The sequence below is a fragment of the Phallusia mammillata genome, chromosome 5 (genome assembly GCF_965637545.1).
Source record: "Phallusia mammillata chromosome 5, kaPhaMamm4.hap1.1, whole genome shotgun sequence".
NCBI classification, from domain to species: Eukaryota; Metazoa; Chordata; class Ascidiacea; order Phlebobranchia; family Ascidiidae; genus Phallusia; species Phallusia mammillata.
The window spans coordinates 22,636,076-22,657,719 of record NC_137256.1 but is presented as its reverse complement, the minus strand read 5'-3'; the positions used below and the strand labels follow the sequence as shown (position 1 = coordinate 22,657,719).

The 21,644-nt window shown below is 34.7% G+C and overlaps 1 protein-coding gene across 1 annotated transcript in view; it reads left to right on the top strand.

Annotated features, from left to right (window-relative positions):
• Positions 1–54: 54 nt before the first annotated feature.
• LOC145227791 (bridge-like lipid transfer protein family member 3B) overlaps positions 55–21,644 on the top strand; it is a gene marked incomplete in the record, with an annotated part of 23,171 nt that continues 1,581 nt past the window's right edge. The window contains 30 exon segments of the mRNA XM_080092700.1: positions 55–112; positions 1,099–1,255; positions 1,607–1,769; positions 2,286–2,324; positions 2,401–2,489; positions 3,321–3,429; positions 3,738–3,827; positions 4,755–4,895; positions 7,929–8,111; positions 8,722–8,881; positions 9,268–9,354; positions 9,970–10,104; positions 10,638–10,708; positions 10,991–11,132; positions 11,443–11,645; positions 12,171–12,249; positions 12,326–12,410; positions 12,780–12,910; positions 13,381–13,920; positions 14,580–14,665; positions 14,983–15,128; positions 15,513–15,679; positions 16,418–16,627; positions 17,466–17,598; positions 18,022–18,237; positions 18,844–19,006; positions 19,453–19,609; positions 20,104–20,271; positions 20,946–21,025; positions 21,264–21,372. Of these exon segments, the coding sequence (XP_079948826.1) occupies positions 1,212–1,255; positions 1,607–1,769; positions 2,286–2,324; positions 2,401–2,489; positions 3,321–3,429; positions 3,738–3,827; positions 4,755–4,895; positions 7,929–8,111; positions 8,722–8,881; positions 9,268–9,354; positions 9,970–10,104; positions 10,638–10,708; positions 10,991–11,132; positions 11,443–11,645; positions 12,171–12,249; positions 12,326–12,410; positions 12,780–12,910; positions 13,381–13,920; positions 14,580–14,665; positions 14,983–15,128; positions 15,513–15,679; positions 16,418–16,627; positions 17,466–17,598; positions 18,022–18,237; positions 18,844–19,006; positions 19,453–19,609; positions 20,104–20,271; positions 20,946–21,025; positions 21,264–21,372 (4,126 nt within the window).

Sequence of the window (21,644 nt, the reverse complement as noted above, 5' to 3'; positions counted from 1 at the left end):
TCAGGATTCCCAAATTGTGTTTTTATTGCTGACTTCTGCGCTTGGGCAGTCAAGCGAAAAGCAATTATTGCACGCAACAGACATTGAAGACGAGAAATTAAGAAGCTAGTCGGTAAGATTATTAATGAGTTTTTAGTTTATTTTTACTTATGTGTGAGGTTTATGTTCACTATTAATTGAAAAATTGACTAATGTAAAAGTCACAAAGAAGGTTTTAGTTTAATTTCACACACAGTATAGTTTGGGAGACGCATGTCAAATGTCAACCAATACTTTTTCAGATTTTTTACCTGATCGACAAGTGAACAGAGTCTAGATCTAGACGCTTGGGACTGCGACCCCATACCTATTTATGAGTCAAGTTTTACAAATAATGAGTTATGAAGTGATATTGAATTGTAGTTCCTGTTTCTCGCTTAAAAATTCCCAGGAATTCATCCATAAATCTCGTGTCGATTTCGAACTACTCACTCTAAAGAATTACATAAAATAATTCTACAAAAAACTGCAAACGAATATCTTACCATGTTTGTTTTGTATTTTGTAAAACATATGCACCGAAGAATGCCCTGGACATATCGGTGGTGGTACTACTACATAGTAAATACTGCATGTTAGGACATTTTTAATGACACACATATACTTTGCGGAAATTATAATTTGTGGGCCTTTGAAAGCGGTTTGAGCTATTTGGGTTGGGGTGAGGGTATGCAATTTAAATAACACTACAACCCGATCTCATTTACCCTTGTTGGGGTTTATATTCTCATATTCCACAAACCATGCAGTATACTATGCGGTGTACGGGTGTACCATGCAGTGTTTAGTACCACCCAGGCCATATTGTTATCTTTTGCTTTTCAGTTCTGTTGCCACAAACCTCATGTGTTTATTCTCAATCTTAAATATAAAGTAAGAAGTTGCTTAATTTATTAAACATACTTTAATTATCACATCAAATTCCTGAGACCCTAAGCAACAGTCTCTTAGCCTTTTTTGTTGCTGTTTTGACAACAAAAAACATAAAGTCTACAAAAATGCATCATTTTTTGATGAAAAAAACTGTTTGTTTTATGTTTAAGCAGTTACTGCATTTAGAATTTCACCAAACAAAAAAAGAGCTAGAAAATGACTTGAATCTTGAACTATTAAAAAGATATCGGAAGCGCTTATATTTGAAAGTTTTGGTGAAATTGTTGTGTGATGCAACCATGGCTGGATTAATCAAGAAACAGATTTTAAAGCATTTGTCAAAGTAAGTTTGTGAAATAAGTTAAAATATCATGTTTTGGTCATATTGTAACTTTGATAAACCTTTTCCAAACTCTAAATTGAATACTTAGTAAGAAGTAAAAAGTACATTGTGTAACTTTATTACTACTATGTAGAGTACAAAAAGTACCAAATTTTACAACTGTCAGTTAAAGTAAGTCCTGTTACTCATGTTTTATAGTGTATACATTTTTCTTATCTCCACTTTTTAATTTAGTTATCTTTATTTTTAACTAAAATTAAGTCATTTCCACACTGTATTCTGTACATAGATTTTTTGTATATTCATGTAAACTATTAAAATTAAAAAAATAATAATACAAATTGTTTCCAGGTTTGCCAAAAATCTTTCAGCTGATAGTATTCAACTGAGCACTTTACGTGGCGAGGGTGAATTGTCCAATCTTGAACTAGACTGCGTCGCCATACAAAACCTAATCAACCTACCGACATGGCTTCAAATTAACCACGCAAAATGCAATAAAGTGCATGTGAAGGTATAACACCAATATAGCGGTACATATAATGTTGCTGTCAGACATATTATAACTCTATAGTAGATTTTAAGGTACTTAAAACAACATAGTTTCTGTCTGTGATGCACTAAATTTTTGTTTCTGAAAGAAATTTTAACCAAATTAGCTTTTTTGAGAAGAATTTTTGATGTAATAAAGCTGTTAAATCAAAACTTTTTACAGCCCACAAATTTGCCCAACATTTTACAATAACCAACAATCTAGTTATCCTGGAAATATTTTAGGCAGTTGATGTTTTTACATGTGTTACAATGTGTCTTTAAGTCCGAGCATTTTAAGAGGCATTAAGTGATTATTATATAGTTGGTTTGTGTATAATTGGAAATATTAACTTCACAGGCAAAACAAGTTTTTAGCAACGTCACATCATTACTGATGAGTTTCTAATTGTAACGTTTATTTTACTGTATGTATAAAATTGGTTTTGTGTCTATGTTTAGATATAGAAAGCAGATTTTAATTTCGCTTTTATTTTAGATACCATGGACAAAACTTAAAGGAACTGCAATTACTATTGTAAGTTTTTTGTGACAATGAAATTACTTTATTCAATGTCTGTTCTAAAATTAACATTTTTCTTTTTCATCTTCAGTTTCTTGATGCCGTCGAGTTGGATATGGTTACTTGTGAAAAGCCTCGGCCCCCTAATGGACCATCTCCCATCGAGGCATCAGCGTCAAGGTAAAATAATGAACATACTTGTGTATGTATAATTGTATATGCTTGGAAAGCTAGCTGGGTTAAGTGTAACCTCCTTGCAAGCCTGGTATACTGTGAAAGTGGTTGTCAAAATGCATGTCACTAGTGTACATGAAAGTTTTTCTAGTGGTGTATGCAAAACAGATTTAAGATAAAATGATGGTTTAGGCAAGAATTTTTAGATCATGTTATTTGTGCTATAGTTGATTATAAATGGTTTTGCCCATGTCTAGCTTGGGACATAACACCCACAATATGCAAAAGAAACAAAAGAATAACTAATCTGTGTCAATTGTTTTTGTCTTTATTGTTTATGGTATGAGGTTTTATCACATTTTCTTGGCATAGGTAATATATATGCCAACAATGTAATGTTAAATGGTTGATTAGATGAGGACACTATACATGGACTTGAAATACATGGATTTATTCATTAACATAACTGCCGAGAAACTGGTATATTTCAGTGCACTGATGATGACAATAGAGATTGTTGCAACGCCTGCGAGATGTATTCTATATATATACAACAGTTCTTTGGCAGTTATGTTTATGATTAAATTGATTAGATGAGATTTAGATATAACAGCTTCATAGCAGTGGACTTTGGTACTACACTGACATTTTAAATGCAATTTGCCTACACACACATGACATCTGTGTCTGTCCCCAAAGGAATAACTAAATCACTTAGTCAATATTTTAACATTTTGTGGCCTATAAAAAGTCCCACTTGAGCAAGTTGTTAACGCAACATGTTAATATCTTCTTAGATTTTAGTTCACTTTTTTGACTAACATTTCTGCTTTTCAGTGGAGATTTGAGTTATGGATTTATACAAAAAGTTTTGGAGGGAATCGCTCTTCGGATTAATTCCATCAGTGTCAACTTTTCTTCTGCTGTATTTAAAGCTGAATTTCAGGTTATTTTTTTTTTCATAGTCACAACACAGATACAAAGATATATTTTAAGTTTGCTGTGATAATTCTGCTGTTACATATTACACTAAAACTGAGATGCACCTGTTTTACACATTATGGCATGAAATCTTTGCCACTGGTCAATATTCAGAAAATTTACGTTTACAAAACTGCTTTGATTTATCTAAATATTGTTATCTAAAATTGATTTATCTAAAAAAAAACAGTAAATATTTTGTTGTTTAAATTTTATGTATTTCATACACATTTTATTTTTTCTAAAATTTTTTTTACTCTTTTCTTGGTCTAGCTTTCCCAATTATTGGTATACAGTACTGATCCAGATGGCAAACAAGCAGATTTGCGATTTACGAGGATATTGAACAAAGAATGTGGACAGGTTGGTATTACAGCTGCAACAAAAATGTGTATGTGAAACTGCTTTTGGCCATAAATTGTTTGTTCCATTGATGCTAAATGCTTTTCTCTGTGTAAAATAGAGAAAGTATCTGAATATTCACTATAAATAACATAATTGTATACCAGGGCCACAAAAAGGCTGGTTATATCCTTGTTCAATTAAGTTTCGCAAGTATTAAGAAAACACAATAGACTTACTTGTATGCTTTGACCTTTTTTGACATGTCATGCTGTACAGCGTTTTACATTGACTGCATGAATCTGTGTATTTTGGGTCCGATTTTTGATGGCCATAAGTCAACAATGGCAGTCATATGAGTTATATCATGTGGTGCACACTTTGAACATCTGATTATGATTCGTTTAGTTGCCCAGCAAACCTCATTAACTGACCATGAACCTTAACTGGTCACTGCTATAATAGTATGTTCAGAAAAAATGTAAACATAACGGTTAGCTGTTTTAACTTCCGAATTTCTTAACTGTAGTTTTGTGGGTAAAAATCTTATCTCACTATATTTAATTGTAATAGCTTGTATTTAAAATCTGACAATGCCAATAGGTGAAACATATACTTTCTTTAGCATTATCGACTGATTGTGTTTCTTTGGAAACTTGTTTCCATATTTAAAGTTATACTTAGGGAAAAAACAGTGATCGTAGTTAAGTATGCTGCCTGTCAGGGGTCAGATACTACTCAATCGATTGATTCTAACTTGTGTTTAACTTTTAATTTACCTGTCAGCCAACACAAAATTAACTTTTTTTTCAACAAATATAACATCTAAATCGATCACCACAAAACATGTGAATTGTAAACCTGTTTTTTGTTACCATTTTGCTTTCTAAAGTAGCACAATGATCTACATCAAATCGTTCGTAGTTAAAATGAGATATTTGTTGCTAGGTCCTTACATTCAAGAAAGTAACATGGCAAACAATGCGGATTGCAGTGGACAGTGCGACATCTTCAGTCGGAAGTGGACTTACAACTCCAATAAGACTCATCACTAACCAAGCCCAGATAAAAATTGTGCTACGCAGAAAGGTGAGTGTTGAAAAAATTACCTTGCAACCAAAAACGATAAATTTTCATGGTATAGCATAGAGATTTAATTTTACTTGATGTCCAGGCTATACGCTTTTTAGTTTTGCAAATATTTTTAGCTAAATGCTGAGGTTTAGAATAGTATTTGACTATAGATATACTGGCGTTTTTAAGAGGAAAACTTTTGAGAAAGAAGCAATTAAATACATGACATTTGGACAGAAACTTGTGTCATTCTCAAATGAAATAAATGTAAAAAACCTGAAGTGAATGTTTTAACAAAACAAAAATTACTCTATTTTTTTTGTCAAAAATGATTTGTTAAAACTAGAAAAGATGTGAGTTTGGTGTTCTGTTAACACCATTATGCAATAATGTTGATTTTAAAGCACTTGTGCGCAGCACTTGATGACAATGGCACTATTAACACGCAGTGTATCAAGTCTAGTGTCTTGTCAGGCAATTTCCTTGAATTAGCATAATTGCTATACATGTGACATTGTAAATGCAAAGCACTGTGCTGCTTAAGCAGACAGCAATCAATGCAAGGCTTTGTTGGAACTACTTTCAACGAAATTTTGTCGATAATCTTACTCGGATTGTAAAACGTCTGTTTAAGTGGTCTCAAATGCACCCTTATAAATATTTAATGGATATTTTTGTTTTCTTAATTGATTGCAGCCAAATCAATCCATTCCCATTCCCATTGTTTATTATGGGCCCCTTCCCTGAAGGGGACACATATTGTTTTTGTCCGTATTTTTTTTTTCTTTTTTTCTTTTTTTCTTTTTTTCTTTTTTTCTTTCTAACGCAGATTTGTTCCCTTGTTTTGGTCAAGAAAGAATGGTTCAAACTTTTTCAAATTTACACACATTAAAGATATTGGTCTAAAGATGGTCCATGTAAATTTTGACCCCGTTTGATCCCCCGGTTCACCCACAGCACCCCAAAACGTGAAATTTGTAGCGCGGCTATTGTTCCCACGTTTTGGTCAAGAAAGAATGGTTCAAACTTTTTCAAATTTACACACATTGCAGATATTGGTCTAAAGATGGTCCATGTGAATTTTGACCCCGTATGACCCAGAGGTTCACCCATAGGCCCCCGAAACATAAATGTGTCTAACGCCCGTTTGGTCAAGAAAGACACTGTAGGCAGAAGTACCAAGAGAGTAACTCACTGGTTTACGATAGCGGGAGGGCTCAGCTTGACGTCGGACAGACGTTTTACGAGACGTCGTTTCAGTGATTAGAAATCAGCTGTTTTGCACAGCAATGCTATGTCGTTTTATTAAGTGGTCACTCACATTTTCAGTTTTGGCGAAGGTTTTACACCTATGACGTGATTTAAACCTAATAACCGTGCTTCGGTTTTGTATATGTCAAGAAAAACTTTGTTAATAAAAGTTAAGATGAAAAAATTAACTTGAGTTTTGCCAAATAAATGTTTTTTTAAATGCTCGTTGTCAGGTTGGCTGCCGCATGATCACGGGTTACTTAACGTCAACTAGTCGGTATTACAAACACAGCTCAGAACTTTCTTCATAACGTAGCGTTTTTTTGACAATCAATTAAGGAGTCAATACTCAAGGCATGTATAAATTAGGCTTAACAGTATTGTTGAACACGAATGACGGCGTGCTATTAAAAACGGTGTCAAAAGGTCAAACAGTCGTTTGGCGTGTGCACCCTGAGAGGTTACTACTGGTCAATGGTACTCGTTTTGCGAAACAAAGTTAAATGAAAAACAATTTGTTATGTATACACTTGTAGCAAATTGCTTTTTAATTTAAAGTGTCTGTAACACAACTGTTACAGCTTTCTAAAAAAATTTTGTTCAAAACCCGACCTTGGAGGACTATATCTGGGTCAAAGCAAGAGATTAGATTTAAGTCTTTGTTACGTTTTTTTAATTTTGTAATTACATGACAATAATAGTGCAAAAAGAATACGAACAATTTTTTTTTATTGTTGCGTTAATGCTTTCTAAAAATTTGTCCTTAAGAATGTAAAAATCACCGCAACATTTGTTTACTGTAAATCCGCACAAACGCGCGTGTGGGGACCCATCAGTTTTTGTTTACAAAAACAATCATATGTGTAGATCAAATGATGTGTATAGTTAATTGGTAAATATCGTATAGAATATATAAAATGGAAGTATATCAGAAAGCCACTCTTCTAGTTTGTATTCAAATATATTTTAGCTTTTATACTGGAATTACTGTTAAGGTAACCACTGACATTTATCTAAATAGCTTGCTTATATATATATTTTGAGATATTTATGGTAAACGTCCCGTGTATATAAAAACAAACTATCATTACATTTTGTGAACATTTTTTTTCATTTATTTATATCATATTGCAATTGTTGCTTTTTTTTAACCCAATCATTTTCCTAGAAATCATGACAGTATAGAACCCCCTTCACATTAATGCAAACTAACTATCTTTGAATTTCCATGTCATATAGTCAGGGTTGCCATACCGTCCTTTTTTCTAAGATTTGTCCTTATTTTGAAGGGCAGTGTCTTAGAAAAATGCATTGTCCTTTTTTCTTAGAAATGTCCTTATTTTGATTTGTGTTTTTATTTTGTCTTATTTTCAACATTTACTGGTCAAATCCTTGCTACAAGTAACATAAACCTATAGACCTGAGCTGCCAGGAGATGTACAAAGTATTTTCTACGAACAAGGTGTTGCTGGAATGAATTGTTTCTGGCCAAAATACTGCATATGATATGTCATGGCTCGTATAAATGCAAAGATTTGTTCAAAAACGTTTGTTTCTATTCATATGAAAATTTCATTTTTCCATTATCCCTATTTTTGGTTTCAAGTCGATGGCAACCCTGCATATAGTGTAAAATAACGATTCATAGCTATTGCACTGTTAACCTTCATGCACCAATTGCCTACTATTAAGCATGTAACAACTGTATATGGTGCACAGATAATAAGGACCTAAATGTTTAAGTGTAGTTGTGTCCTGAACAGTTCAAGCTAACAACTCATACTTTTCCCTTTTTAGGTTTCAGATCTGTCGGTGTTAGCTTCACAATTGCACATTCAGTTCGATGACCTTCTGTGGGTTTTGACAGACGCACAAGTCCAATCAGCTCTACTATGTGTGAAGTCTATTAGGGAAACAATTGAACGCTCGCAACAGCAATCTAAACAAGACCGTGCAGCAAGTGCCCCTCAAGCTAATGTGGTATGTAAAGTCCAAAAACATTGCTTTCTAGTTTTTGAAAAACATTGGTTCCCGTGAGGTTTACTGTAACAACAAAAGTTGTCTGGTGGTCTTTGACCCAACAAAGACAAACTCATTAGGAAACTTTTGTTCACATAAGAATTATGAGAATATCAAATTCACATCATAGGTACACTAGACACAGAATTGTAGCTTTAGTAAAAAACATCTGTTTAATAAAATGAATGCGTTTTATTCTACTTCGCTGGCAATTTGTTTTTTACTAAATTCCCAACACTTTTTTGACTTTGCAATTTTATTCAATTATCTTTTTGAACCTAGACTTCATATCTATGAAATTTATATGTTTTTTGTGTCTATTTTGGGGCAATTTCGAACATCAAGTGGTTGTTTAACTTTTAGTTAACTAGACTAGTGAAATTTTTTTTAAATTTAACTTTGTGTTGAAGATTTAGTCTGGAACAGGTTCATGTACAATTTGACCAAAAAGGTTACACATGTTTGTTGTTTCTCACAAATTCATTGATTTAAAAATAAACACCCAAGCCTTAACTGTTTTTATTTATTTAACATGTTTGAATTGTATTTTAACTGTTATTTTTTTTACCAGCCAAATTCACCAGTGTCAATTACCACACCTGACAATTTATTGACTTCACCGTCCACAAATCAGTATTTTAACCAACATCTTATATTGGAGACTTCATTACATGTAGATATCGATAGAATTGACTTGCATATATGTGATGATGGTTCCGATAACACAGAAGGTATGTTAAATCAGCATGAATTCATCGTATAACATATACACACATGGAATTGATTATCGTTTTTTTAGAAATGCAACTATTTTTAATGTTGATTTTTTCCACCAAAAATATAGGACATTTTTTGCAGACAATTCTTGAAGTTTTTTAATCATCTGATAAGTTCAGCTTTTAACGTTGGCTATAGTTTTCTTTAGAAATTACCCTGCAATAAGACAAAATATGCAATTAATTAGATTTGTGTGCAAAAAAACTGGTTTACTTTAACTATTGGTTAAGGCAAATTTGTGAAACATTTTATTCAGGGAAATAAAAAATGCTTGTACAATATTTATCGACTTGTTTATAGCAATACTACTTTTGTTTCATCACTGTGGTTGTGTTTTTAGCGACATACAAGAAAGTGGTAGAAGGTGGAGCAATACTTATTACACTTTATTCTGTACAAGTCGATCATTATCCTAATCACCAAGCTGGTAAGAAAAACAAGTTTTTAATCGGTGTAACCCTGTTGCAAAACAAGTTATCAATTGTCGAATGACATTCTTAGACTGTTAAATAATCCATTTTGTATTCATTTTGTTTTACTGAAACTGAAATACTTTGAGTAGTAATGTAGAGTTGGCTTAACTGTTGCTGGGTTGTATACAAGTGTTGTAAACCTTTTTTTGTCTACTTTTTTATTAAAAATTAATAAGAGCGCGAGTCCCGGAAAGACTCCTGTCGTGGGTTTGAATCCCACCTCAGGCTAAATTTTTCTAGCCTACACCTTGCCATATGGTGGTGAATGCTTGGTGACCGGCTGATTCGATATGGTACCTTCAATGGGCCTGGCGTATTGTGATTTGAAAATTAATAAAGATAATAGAGAGAAAAATATTACAGTTTTTCAGTAAAATAATCAATATTTTGAAATATAGGTCAATCATAATTGTTTTCTATAAAAAACTTTCAAATGTTATCTGTGCTAAATCTCAAACATTTTAGGTAATACAGAATGTTATGTGAGACTTTGAATATGAATTGAAAAGTTTGCAATTCTCCATTATACAGTGGCCAATTTTTTTTAACATACATATGTTGTTTTTCAGGTAAGAGTCGCAAACATTTTCGTCAGTACAGTGAAATTGCATCATCCAGGGATAAGTGGGCCGAGGAAAATATAAATAAATTTCGAAAAGATTTTGTTGAACTAAAGAAGGCTGCTATGGCAACGGGACAGTTGGGTATGTAGACATTTGCATGTTAAATCATAAACATTGTGTTTTTATTGGTTTTATTAGTTTGCAAACTGTCAAAGCCAATCCCTAAAAATAAACAACAGGATATTGTTTTCGTTTTCCGATTGTTTTCAATAACATGGCAGCACATTGAAAGCAGGATTTGCCCAAATGAGCCAAAAAGGCAATATTCTATTTTGTCGGTAGTATAAAATACTGCATGTTACCGCATGGTATACCACATGTTGCCATATGAAACCGCATTAGAGCTACTCGGGTTGGGTGGGTTTGTAATTGAAATAATACTACAGTCTGCTCACACTTACCCTTGTTGGGGCTTGTATTTTAATATTTCACACACTTTGCCTTATTGTAAGCAGTACCATGCGGCAACATGTTGTATCATACGGTATTTAGTACCACCCCTATTTTGTTTTAGGTTTAGAGTTTAGACAAATGCATTCGATTGGTTTATGTGTGGTCATAATTAGTTTGTTTATGTGAACGAACATTATACAATACATTTTTGTGTAATGCAGGTTCGGGACAAAACTCCAAACTGCAGGAAAGTTGTTTCATTGTGCGACTTGGTGATCTGGAAGTTGGACAGGTATAGACAAATTCTAACAAACCTCTTTTCTGTGTATAACATGTGCCTACATTCCTCCAAGGTGTGTATGGCATTAATACAGCCAGCTTTACAATACCCGCCCATTATAAGTTAATGATTGAAGAGACATTTTTGACATAAAAATGCCACTTCAAAATATTGACACCTGTTGTTACTGAGTTACCTGTACAGCATTGATTTACAGACAGAAATGCAATTTAAGTTGAGTTAACATGATTTTTCAAAAAATGTGTCTTTTTCTATTTTGTGTTGTTGTTGTAGGTCTCTTCCTCTTCTGACAAGGAAAGGTCGAATGACAAAATCATCTCGTCCCAGCGCAAGGAGCTATTGCTTCCTGATGACATGCCACTAGGCTGCGCTATAGTGACTGATTATTTTTTCCCCGACGGACGGGACTACCCAGGTAAATTGTAGTGACCTTTTTTATACCTTGTCATAAAATACCAACATTTTTATGGGTCCCCTTTCCTAAATCTTGATTTCTGTTTTTTTTTCTGCCGTGAAGTTTGTCAATGCACTTAACCCCGAAATCTTTGGTGGATTTAAATGAAACTTTCACAGATGGTAAAATGGGTCAATTTTTTAAACAACGTCCAAAATGGATCAAATCTGGACAATTTGTTCATCTTTCCATTTATAGGTGTCGATTGTTGTGTTCTAAAAATAAAAATACATGCAGTTTAAAAATATCCAATGCCTATATTTCCAACCAGCACCCCATAATAACATTTTCCTGCGGGTAAATGCTCCTCTGGTCCGTGCGCACTGGCCCTCGCTTCTGTGGTGCAACCAGCTAGCTCTCTCCACCATCCGATCTGTACAGAAGATGTTGGAAGACCTGGGAATCATCATAACAAGTGACGACCAACAGGAGGAAGATCATGTTGACATAAGGATCGAAACTTTGATGCCTAAAGTGAGTAAAATACTTTTTTGTGATCTTTTGTTTGTTTCAAGTCAAGTTTTGTTTCCATTGTTACCTTGAATTTGCCATTGTTAACGGTTTAGTAAAATACCTTTGAAAGACTGTGCTCTTATCCTGTGGTGGGATTTAAATTTTTTCTCAGCCGCTTACATCACAGAAGTCATATTTTTTCGCCAGTTCTGTTGCAAAAATTCCATTGACAGTAACAAGTAATGCTAACCAGTCTCATAAAATCTCATAAAATTTCGTGAGACGGTTCTGTAGAACCAGTGCGAACTGGCTGAATCCCACCACTGCTCTTATCTATGTGGAACAAAGTGGAAAATATAAATGTAAAAAGTGCCTATTTTGTTCCTCATTTTTCTTTGAAACTTTTTTTTTAATATTTGAAAACAATTGGTTCCTAATATGTTTGTTTATGTTCACCATTTTAAAGTAATTTTTGCAATTTATATTTGTTGCCCAAATAATCGGACAAAGACAATTCCATGTTAACAACACGGTTGTTTTTTGTAGATTTTCATTCCATCTGCTATGAATAAAGATGATTTAAACACTCCTGAGGGAATTGAAATCCAAATCTCACAAGCAACTGGTAAATAACACAACATATTACTCCTTGGAATGTCTAAATGTTCGACCCTTTTTGTGCTAATAAAAACTTTTTTCAGTGACAAATTGTAGAAACGGAAACAATTGCTCAAGAAAGTCTTTGACAAAACTGCTTGAAACAATCGAAGCTTCATTTATTGCAAGGTCAGCATTTTCACCATTATATCAAAGCTATACATATTGTCAACACAAACAACAATATTAACAACATGTCATATCCTACATTTTATTTGTTATGTATATATGTCTGTATTTGTTGTTTGTTTGTTGATACTTAAACCTGGTAAAATACAAAGCAATTTACTTGATACTTTTTGCCAGATAAATGTAGTAAAATGTTGTTATGTATATATGTCTGCATTTGTTGTTTGTTGATGCTTAATTGTGGTAAAATGCAAATACAAAGCGATTTGCTTGCGCTGTAAACTTTTTGCCTCATTAAAAAAAACTGAAAGCATAACAATGTATGTTATTCTAGTTAATACCTGATTTTAATGTAATTTTACCATTTAGCAATCCATCCTCATTTCCACATGAAGTTGGTCATGACCTTGATTTTCTTCACAAGTGCTTTCAAGGTCATGCAAAGGGCGACGACATCCCTGTTAAACTTGCTGTAGATTCAGCTTGTCCAAGATTAACAAGTGGGTTCCAATTGCGATACGTTTAGAGCTCATTGCAAAAATGATATTTAATCAAATCTTTTTAAGGCCTTTACATTTCTTAACACACTCACATTTTGTACTTTGCTACTTCAAGTATCTAAGCTCTTTGCAATTAGCAACTAATAAACTTTTTTCAATTAAGTGTTTGCCATCAAAGAAATGGTTTTCCGTTTGAACTTTTGCTGCCAGACATAATTTAAACTCAATACCTCTGGCAATTGCATTTTTTACTAATTATTTAATGTCCTGTGTAGATCACCTTTCATGGCAAATATGACACACATATATCAGTCTAACAATGCATAGATATTAAGAAATTAAAATTGTAGACACAAAAACACTTAAACATACCCAAATGCATATGGGTCTGTAGTATAAGTTTCACAATGTTAAAGTATGTAATGCCATTTCCATCATTGCAAACATTTAATAACTTTCATTTACACCAGGTGCTGCGCTGAAAAGGAAAGCTCTACATGATGTTTGGTCGGTGTGGCTTCGTCAAGTTTGGGTCGATTTTATCATGAAATCTCCACCCAGTAATAAAAATGAGAACAATTCCCCATCGAAACAACCAAGAACTTTACCGTTTATCGATTCCTTACCAATATCAATGTGGATTTCTAAAAATAGCGACTTTGTGACAAAAACAAATTCCGAAGATACAAATATAACATCCTCGCCAAAGCATAGCGAAATATTACTAAATAGTGATCCTTTGCAAGCAGATGAGTATGATGTTATAACAATCGAAAGTCACGATCACGTGATTGCATATGATCAAGGTCGAAAACCACAGAAAAGTTCAAGGGTCAAACCCGCAGCCTCCCTGATTGCAAATTCTTTGCCGCAATCACCAACTTCTACCTCTTCGTTGTCATCAAGTGATGTGAGTCAGCAAGTTGACGATGACTCGGCAGAAAGCGAAGACCGGAAATGTCGACGCAAAAACAAGAAACTGCTGGAGTTTTATCGAGGTACCATAGAAGGTTTGTCGTGGCTGTTGTTTCTTTCTGCATGCTCAAAATGTGTAATCTGTTATCTGTAGTTTCTGTGATCTGTTGTTTTTTAAGTGTTAAAACACTGATTCTGGACTTTTTTCATAGTTACTAATAACACAAAACTTTTCTAGTAACTCTTCAATTTTCAATATAATTATCACACTCACATGAAATCCATAAAAATTGACACGGATTGGTTTGCAGTGTTCACCTTAAGTTAAATATTTTTGCAAGAAATTCGTTTGAAACTTTAGCGTAAAAATGACATGAGCATTACATAAATTCTTACTGAAGTACAAAAAAACTTGGTTAAACCGAATATTGGTCTAATTTGTACCAAACTCAATAAAATGGTTTGTTATGTAGTTAGACTTTAACTAATCGACACCGGTTTGTCTGGATCTTCGCCTAATCAGCACAAATATTTGAACCAAGGCTTGCTGTATATTTATAAAACTGACCCCAAAGATTATGCACTTTGCACATCCTAGAAAAACCTCTATTAGTTGAGCACCTCTGTTTCTTGTAGTTTGGTAATTTTGTTTGGTGTTAGTAATAGATTTTGTGTGAAAATGTGATGTTTTTCTTGGAAATTCTGGACATGTTTGCACACAATTTGTAAATACCTCTTTTATTGTGTAATTTAGAGTCTCCAATTGAACCTATACCACCTACAGCCTGCACTGCAATGAATGGTCCAGCCTCCACATACATTCTAGTTGACACAGACAGTGTGAGTAGCATATACTTAAACATTCCAGTTTACACTTCTAACTGTCACTCCATTACTTTTCTCAGATTTTACTTTTATGCCCAAAAGCAGCATACATTGTATCTTTTTTGTCACTAAATATGGGCTCAAAGAGAAATGCTGTCAAAATCATGTCAGAGGCCCAAACAGATACTTTATGGCAGATGTGTTAAATATCAGTATTTTTGTCACTTGCAGACTATACAAGAAGATTGTGCTTTATGAAGTGACTTTTTCTGAAAAGTTTCACATTTTTTTAATTTTTTGTGACATAATTGTGTTAATTTTTGTGGTTTCAGCCTCTCCGAATAATGTTGGATCATTATCAGTTTCAATTTCTTCTGCGTTTGGCCGAATCGATACAGGGAATTGGAGAGAAAGTCTACAACGACACAGATGCTATATTTTCAGACAAATCCTCTTCTTCAGGGACTTTGAACACCAGGTTTGTGTATTCAAGTTAATCATAAACATAACTGCCAAAGTACTGGTGCATATAGAATACGTCATGCAGATATTTCAACAGACAACAGAGATTGTTGAAATGTCTGCATGATGTATTCTATATACAGCAGTACTTTGGTAGTTATGTTTATGATTAAATTACTTTTTAAGTCTGTGTATAGTGTTCCTTGTGAAGTAAAGTTTTGTTACAAAAACAACCGTTTTCTCAATAAATTTTCTGCCTAAAAATGACATCAATGGTTTAAATAAGATTTTCTAAACAAAAAAATGTCATGTAGCAAGGTATTCAACTTAAAAATAAGTGATTATATTATTTATTCTAGAATAGATAACAAAAAGTAATTTCAAATCCATTTCTTTGCAGCACTTTTAGCCCACTACAGCAAACCCCGGGTGCACCAGCGATGTCAAGTGGTGTAAGAGTCCAACTTCCTGATGCAAGTATTTATCTCGTACTTGAACCATCACTGGATGGCGATGTGGAGACTGTGTCAGAATCCGAAAGCCAACAATCAGCGGTCTCACCTCCAAGTAAATATTTTTATTTGACTACATCATCTCCATTAACGATAAATTTTCTCTTACGCTTCGTGCTAGGTATATATGGTATTGCTTCAAGCTTACACAAACATGCTAAAAGTTTTTGATTTTTAAGCTGCAGACAGTGCACACTGTTTCGACCTATAAGGTCTCATCAGTGCAGCTGGTGACGAGAGATCGGCCGCATTGGCTAGTGTAGCCATCAAACGGCACTCCAGTTTGTGGTGAGCAACAGGGTACAACCCCATACATCACCCAGTCTGTGCGATGCCACAACTGGGCATACAGCACAAATGAAACTGGCTCACAGTGGCCAAGCAACTGCTTGGGAACCACAGTGAAGTCGGCTCAGTGTCACAGTATCAATGTAAAAGCATATGAGCCAATAAATGATAAGCTGCAGACAGTGCACACTGTTTCGACCTATAAGGTCTCATCAGTGCAGCTGGTGACGAGAGATCGGCCGCATTGGCTAGTGTAGCCATCATTTTTTTGATTTTTACCGGTTAAAATGTTTAAGGATTTGGCATTTTGTAAAGGCACTATTATACAATGAAACAGTTTTTCATGGTGTATAAACACTACAAAAAGGTTAATAACATGTACAATTTCCCTTTTTTCTCTTGATCACAATTCTCACTAATTTTTGCAATTACTCAGAATATGCCATTGGCAATTGTCTGCAGTGCATGCAATTCTTCATTGCAATTACACTTTGTAATACTTTAGGTCCCATCTCATCGAACCCCCTAATGAGCCCCACAATTCAACCTTTGACCCCAGCTCCATCAGAATGCAGCTCCTCGGACACAGTAAGCATTCTCGGTGATGACACATCTCTCATGGGATTTCCGGTGGGGCGATATCCTAGCGAAGACAATGTGGTTCCTAATTCTGTGCCAACCGAAAGGGCATCTTTACCCCCTTCCCCTACTTATGGTAAGTTAGGATATTCAAGCCTCACTATATTACCCTGATGATGCCTGAATGAGGCATCAAAACGTTGGATGATTTGTTTATATCTGCCGGTTTAGCAAAAACAAACTTTAATGAGTATGTTTGGCTACAACACTATGTCCATTTAAGCCATTTTTCTCATAGAGTTTGTAACTTAAATTAGCTGCAGACAGTACACACTGTTTTAACCTATAAAATCCCATTAGTGCAGTTAGTGACAAAACATCAACCATTTAGGCCAGTAGTTCTCAAACTGTGCGTCGCGGCGCCCTGGTGCGTCGTTTCAATTTTCCAAGGGCATCGCAGAATAGTTCCGTTTCGTGGTTTTTTGTTGTTGTATCAATAAACACAACTTAAATAATAAGTTTCCTCATTAACTTTTATTTGCTGGTGCGTCGCAAGTCCAGAAAACTTTTCCAGGGCGTCGCTAAAGTTTGAGAACCACTGATTTAGGCCATTGGTTCTTAACCTGTGGGTAATAAACCCAAGGGTGCAATTAAATATATTTCAGAGGGTAAATACATCATCACTTTATATTTCTGTGATGTCATAGGTTTGGTTTTTAATGTGGTTAAAAAAATATTTATATCATTTACTTAATTGCATACAATACAGCTGAAACACTTTTGTTGTGTAAGGAATCTCCCGCAGACAATAGAATGTTAAAAAGAAAGATTCTTGCTTCTGATCAGTTGAATTTTTAGACTGTTTCATAAAAAAAGAGGTACAAAGCAGAAATGATTTCTTTAAATCGATAGAAATATATTTATTACATACAATATAGGTGAAAACATTTGGTACTTAACTATGTTCATTTCAGGCAGGAAACGGGGCAACACAGATCCTGCGAAAGCGATCAGAAGAAAAGCTGACGATCGATTGCTGACCAGGTTTAAGGATTTGAACGGAAGTCCCCTGACAAGCAGCACGTCGTGTGAAAATGTATCCACCAGGTGCGTTGATTTTGTGGTCTGGACATATAGTCTGTGTTCAGAGTCTACACAAATCATGATGTGAATATGGTCAAGCTTGTATTTGACAAACTCTGGATTTCAGCACTTATGGCACCAAACATATTTTATGTCATAATTCATTGTCAGTTGTATAGTTTGTTGATTTAAACATTTTGATATTGACCCAATTTAATTCGGTCAAGCCTCAGAAATACTGGGGGCTTAAAGTAATTATGATATCCTGCAAAGATGAAGTCCATGGATAAAAGTTCAAGTAATAGGGTTATTAGGCAGATGATTTGATCATTAAATCTTAAATGTTTCTGATTTCAAATTTCGAAATCACTTCTGTCTAATGAAATTTACCGGTTAATGACAAAAAGTTAAAAATAAAAGAAATAAAAAACAATTTTTATGACTCAGCAAATCTTCAACGATGACTAGCAGCGGTTATGACACTGCATCTTTCGACTCATCCATAAATTCCTTTGTTTCATCACAAGAAGATGAGTGTACATCCATTACATCAAGCAACAGCAGCGACAACCAGTTTGTCTTACTTGAGTTCGATCCACCAAACCCAAAACCACCAACTACTAAACCAGAATCCAACAACAATAGTTCCATGAAATCCGTTTTGTAAGCTGATGCATTTTATTTGCTGAATTGTGCATATTTTAATCCATTGCAAATGCCTGAGTGCTGTGGGGTACCGGCTCATTGGGAAATGTTACTGGGTCATGCAGATAAAATCTGTTATGTAACAACAAGGACAAAATTTGGGTGTAATTTACTACTAGATAGTTGTATCTTACTTGCACCTCTAGTCAAATGACTGCTAGCTATGACCAATCAGCACACACTCAATTTTAGTATATTAGACTTGTCGTAACAGTAAAAAACTCTTAACCTGTTTTGAAAATTATAGTACACCAGGCCTATTAAATGCGTCATACCGAACCAAGTATATTAAATGCCTTTGTTATAATGCCTTTAATAGGCCCAGTGTACTATGATGTATATATGAGTATGCCGTTGTGACCAGTCTAAATGAGGGCTTCAGGGCTAATCTAAATTTGTTGAATTTAAAATTTGAATTATAATAAAAGAAGTAGGTTCCCAATGGGAACTTCCCATAGTTATTAAAGTTCCATATCATCTCAAATCTAAAAATATTTTGTATTTTACAGACTTTACCCATTAGCAGTTACTTATCTACTAATTTAATTGCAAATGTTATTTTAGGCAATCACTTGTAGTTGACGAACCAACAACTATGGCCGACTCACAAATAACTGTAGTTGAAGAAAATGGGACAGATTTTTCGTCTTCGGAACAAAGTTTATCCCCCATTCATCAGGGAGTCCAAGTACCTGAGGATGTGAAAGTAAAACTTGGTTCTGAAAAGGTGAAATACCCAGTTAATGTTGTATGTGTTTGACTGGCATATGAATTTCATTGTTTTCACCTATTTTTGGGGGAATAAACTACGTCTCTTGATTCTTTAACATAAAAAGAATAAACTTTTCTGAATGAACAAAATGTTGCTACAACGTTTATTTAGTCTTTATTGATCTGGCAATGTACTAGTTGATTGTAAATTACATTTTTAATCACATAAAATGTGCCATTTATGGTGTAGAATCGTCATTTATGCACTGCTTGCACATTTTTATCGTAAAACTTTTTATGCTCTCTGAAAATAAAATCATAAATGTAAGACACACTGATCATTAATATTGTTGCATTTTCAAATGTGACACAATTTAAATACTTGTAAGTGCATAACTACAATAAATATGTGGTTCCTAAATTGTGTTTCTATTATTCTCTTTTAAATCCTTTTGTTTTCAGGTCTCAGTGTTGCAAATAGCTGCCAATAGTAGAGTTGAATTGTGCGTGGACTCTTGTGGAGACAATGTCAGTGTTAAGGTTGTTGCACACCGGGTGGCACTAAACGAACTCGGAAACATGACACGAGATGGCGCTGCTGCTCTGTTGTCAGCACCAGGTAAATTTAAATTATCATACTGGGCAAAAACTTTGTCGAATAGTCAATGGCGCTCTAATCTTAAATAAAGACAAAAAACCTAAACGGGATTTAGACTAGGGATTGACAGATTAACATTTACTGATTACTGGTCAATCTGACGAACCCCTACTACGAAGGTGACATGCGCAGCATACGAGGCAGGCGACAGTGATTATGATTTGACTGTCAACGGGTTTACCACTGACCCTGTGTAACTTGATTGATAGAGCGCGAGTCCCGGAAAGATTCCTGTTCTGGGTTCGAAGCCCACTGCAGACTAGATTTTTTAATTTGCCTTTTGGGAATGCTTGGTGACTGGCTGATAAAGCATAACACCTTGAATGGGCCTGGCGTACTGTGATTTCAATTAGAATTGCAGGTTTGGTTACACAATGTTCCGTTTTTTGGAAAAAAGCAAATGCTAAAATGGTCTTGTGTATTTTTTATGTAGTAGCAAACATTTCACATTGCAGGGAAAATAAATCATTCTGATGTCCCTTCATTTCCTGCTGTTCGAATGCGAATCGACTCAGGACCAAATGCATCTCGTTTCTCTCAAGCTGCCGTTGCAACTGGAAATCTTCAACTTCATGTTGACCACTTGAGGGAGGGAGTAAAAGCATCCTCGCTAGCTAATATCGGTGAGCAATTCTCCAAAACTTTCCCTTTTTGCTGATACAAAATCACTGTCTAATTTGATTTGATCGAGTTTTGCATCAGTTGCATTAGTAGTAGGGATGGTGATTGTATAATATACTCTAGTGATTGTATAATATACTATACACTAGGGATGCGCCGAGCCGAGCCAGAACCCGAGTACTCGGTACCGAGCATCGCTGTTTTTGATGCTCGGTGCTCGGCCGAGCAGTTGCGCAAACTGACCCGAGCATTAAATTTGCATATTCATGCCCTGCTAACATAAGTAACTAGTGTTCGAAAGGGTGTCTATGAACAAAAACAAATGATTTTTCAAATGTATTAGATTGTGGAAAAACGTGTACTTCTGAGGCCTGTAACAGCTTAATACACCGCTGGTGACGTAAGAGGCTTTGTAGAGCTAAAACGTAGAAAGGGGATTTTTTGTGACGTCATAATGCACCGAGCGTGCTCGGCCGAGCACCGAGCATTAATGTGAGATGCTCGGTGCTCGACCAAACAGAACATTTGTAATTTTGGCACATCCCTACTATACACAGTATATTTTTCTATTATATACAGGTAGTTTTTCAAGCTACTTCATTAAAGAGGCTTAGTTGACCTTGTTATGCTTTGTAAATGTGATTTTGAGTAAGTTGTCAAGTAAATTTTTTTGTAGGTGCTTTTCTTGAAGATGATGTTGTACCTGAAGTTATGCCAATGAAAATCGAAGCCAATGATATCCACCTTTCCATAAGTGTAAGTTCAATCGTTAACAATGTTTTGTTGCATTTTTACCAAGTTTGATTAAGTTAAAAAGCAAAAACTTTGAACCAAATTTTTCAACCACTGCAGTTTTTTTCTGCAGTACATAACTGTACACTAGGATTCTAAAACTAGAAAAGTAATTTCTGGCAATGAATTGTGAAAAATCCATTGGAATAAAATTGCATTTTTAGATTCTTATTCAAATAGAACAAAATGTTAATTTTTGCAGGATGATGCTGAACCAAAATATCCAACCAGTGCCAAATTACCCCCAGTTCTGCTTCATGTTCAACATGCCTCAGTTAGAAGAAGTGATGATGGTACTTTCCATGTTTCAAGTAAGTCTAACTTAAGAGAAAAATAACCATTTTTTTGCCAAATGATAAGCTTGGATTTCTGTCCTATGCCAGTGGTCCCCTAATTGGGGTAAGAATTTTAAAAGTTGGGTGGAGGAATTTATTTGTGGTTCTAAGTTGACACTTTAAGCCAGTGGTTCTCAAACTCGGTTTTCGGGGCCGCATGCGGCTCCCAACTACTTATTTTGTGGCTCGCACCAGACCTCAGAAAACCACCAAACATTGCTATTTTAGCTTTCAAAGTAATAATCTTT